General features: G+C 51.3%; 1 protein-coding gene across 4 annotated transcripts in view; it reads left to right on the forward strand.

The window, feature by feature from the left end:
- Ralyl (RALY RNA binding protein like) overlaps positions 1-1,436 on the forward strand; it is a 673,831-nt gene continuing 672,395 nt past the window's right edge. For 2 of the 4 annotated variants that reach the window (XM_031376347.1, XM_031376350.1), the window contains exon 1: positions 1-768. Coding sequence is in view for 2 of the 4 variants with exons in the window: in XM_031376349.1 (XP_031232209.1) it covers positions 1,404-1,436 (33 nt within the window). In the remaining 2 variants the exon portion in view is untranslated. Of the gene's footprint in view, positions 769-894 lie in introns of those variants that run through there. The other 2 variants (XM_031376349.1, XM_031376345.1) reach the window with 2 other exon arrangements.

Consider the following 1,436-nt stretch of genomic DNA (forward strand, 5'->3'; position numbering starts at 1 on the left):
TTTCTTCCCACTTCTTTGATTACAGTTTGTATTTGGGAAAGCTGACGAGCATGGTCTTAAGCCTTTTCCTGAATCAAGTTTTCCTTAGCATGCGATGGTTCTCTAGACAAGGCGCTGTGTCTGGGAGTCCGCGGCAGTGGTGCTCTCTGTGAGCGGCTCCCAAGTCCAGCAAAATGTGCAACTGGTTTTATGGAAAAAGCGTTGTGAAGTATGGTGCCTATTTTTTTCCTTTGTAAAGATAAAAAAAAAAGCATGTTTCTAACTCTTTTTTACGTACTCTTTTTCCGATTACATTTTTGTGTAGGTGGGTTTTTCCAGCAGTGTTCACAAGTTTGTCGTCTTGCAATTCGATTCGCACCACTGAGCAAAGACATTAATTTTGCATTTTTATGACCTTTTTGGAAGCCTGTGAGAAATATTTCGTTTTTTCCCCTCCTGTTTTTTATATCAGTTGATAACATGAAACTTTTCTTGCAGCTAGTTAAAGGGGTTGTTTTTAAGCAATTGCTTTTTTTCCCTCCTTTACATTAACTATTACTTTTGCACATTTGACTTTTTTATTTAAAAAAAAACCCGAAATAATTTTATGATAGATATCCTGATATCTATATCTATATTATTCCTTCTTCCTCCTTCTCCCCTTCCCGTAAAATCAATTTTCAAATGATGGCAGTGGAAGGTTTTTCTGGAAAAAAAAAAATGAAGTGCGGTTTGGTTTCCTTGTCAACGGAGGATGAAGTGAACAGCACAGCAGCTCGCAGAGAGCAGGTACTTGGCCCCCTCGGTGGCGTTTCCCCGGGTGTGTGATGGCAACGTTGGCCAAGAAGTCCTGTGTGCGCGCGTGTGTGTGCGTGTGCGAGGGTGTGTGCGCGTGTGCGCGCCGGTTCCGGGCTGTGTCCAAGCCCGCAAAGGGGAAAGCCGTGCCGGGGAGCCAGAACCAAAGTGTTCTCCGGGGCGCGATGGTTTTGAAGATGCTGACACCTCCCTCCCCCGGTGGCGCCTAGCCTGGGGTGGCTGCAGGGGGAAACAAGAGCACGGCGGGCGGTCCGGCAAGTTGGCCTGAGCCACCCGCAGCGCCGGAAGCCGGGGTCCCTGGGGCGCTGACTGTGCGGTGATCCGGCTCTCCCGGGCGCGGGAGATGGAGGGTGAAGGGGCGGGGACCGCGGCCGCCCCGGGGCTGGCGGCTGGTCAGGCGGCCGGAGCTCGAGGTGTCTAGGATGGCAGCCGTCCCTGAGCGCCGCTCTCTCGCCTCCGCGACCCGCGGGAGGAGTGCAGTGGGTTCTTCCCAGCCGCCTCCGCTAGCTCCGGCGGCTTCACGTCTTCCTTGTTGTCTCCCTCATGCTTTCCCGGCGGCTTCTCCTTGGTTTTAAAACCTTTGCTGGTATCTTCCGAGAGAAGAGGGAATGGTCAGTTGTACTGGTGCATACTTGGGTTTG

Source organism: Mastomys coucha, unplaced genomic scaffold, assembly GCF_008632895.1.
Source record: "Mastomys coucha isolate ucsf_1 unplaced genomic scaffold, UCSF_Mcou_1 pScaffold17, whole genome shotgun sequence".
Lineage (NCBI taxonomy): Eukaryota > Metazoa > Chordata > Mammalia > Rodentia > Muridae > Mastomys > Mastomys coucha.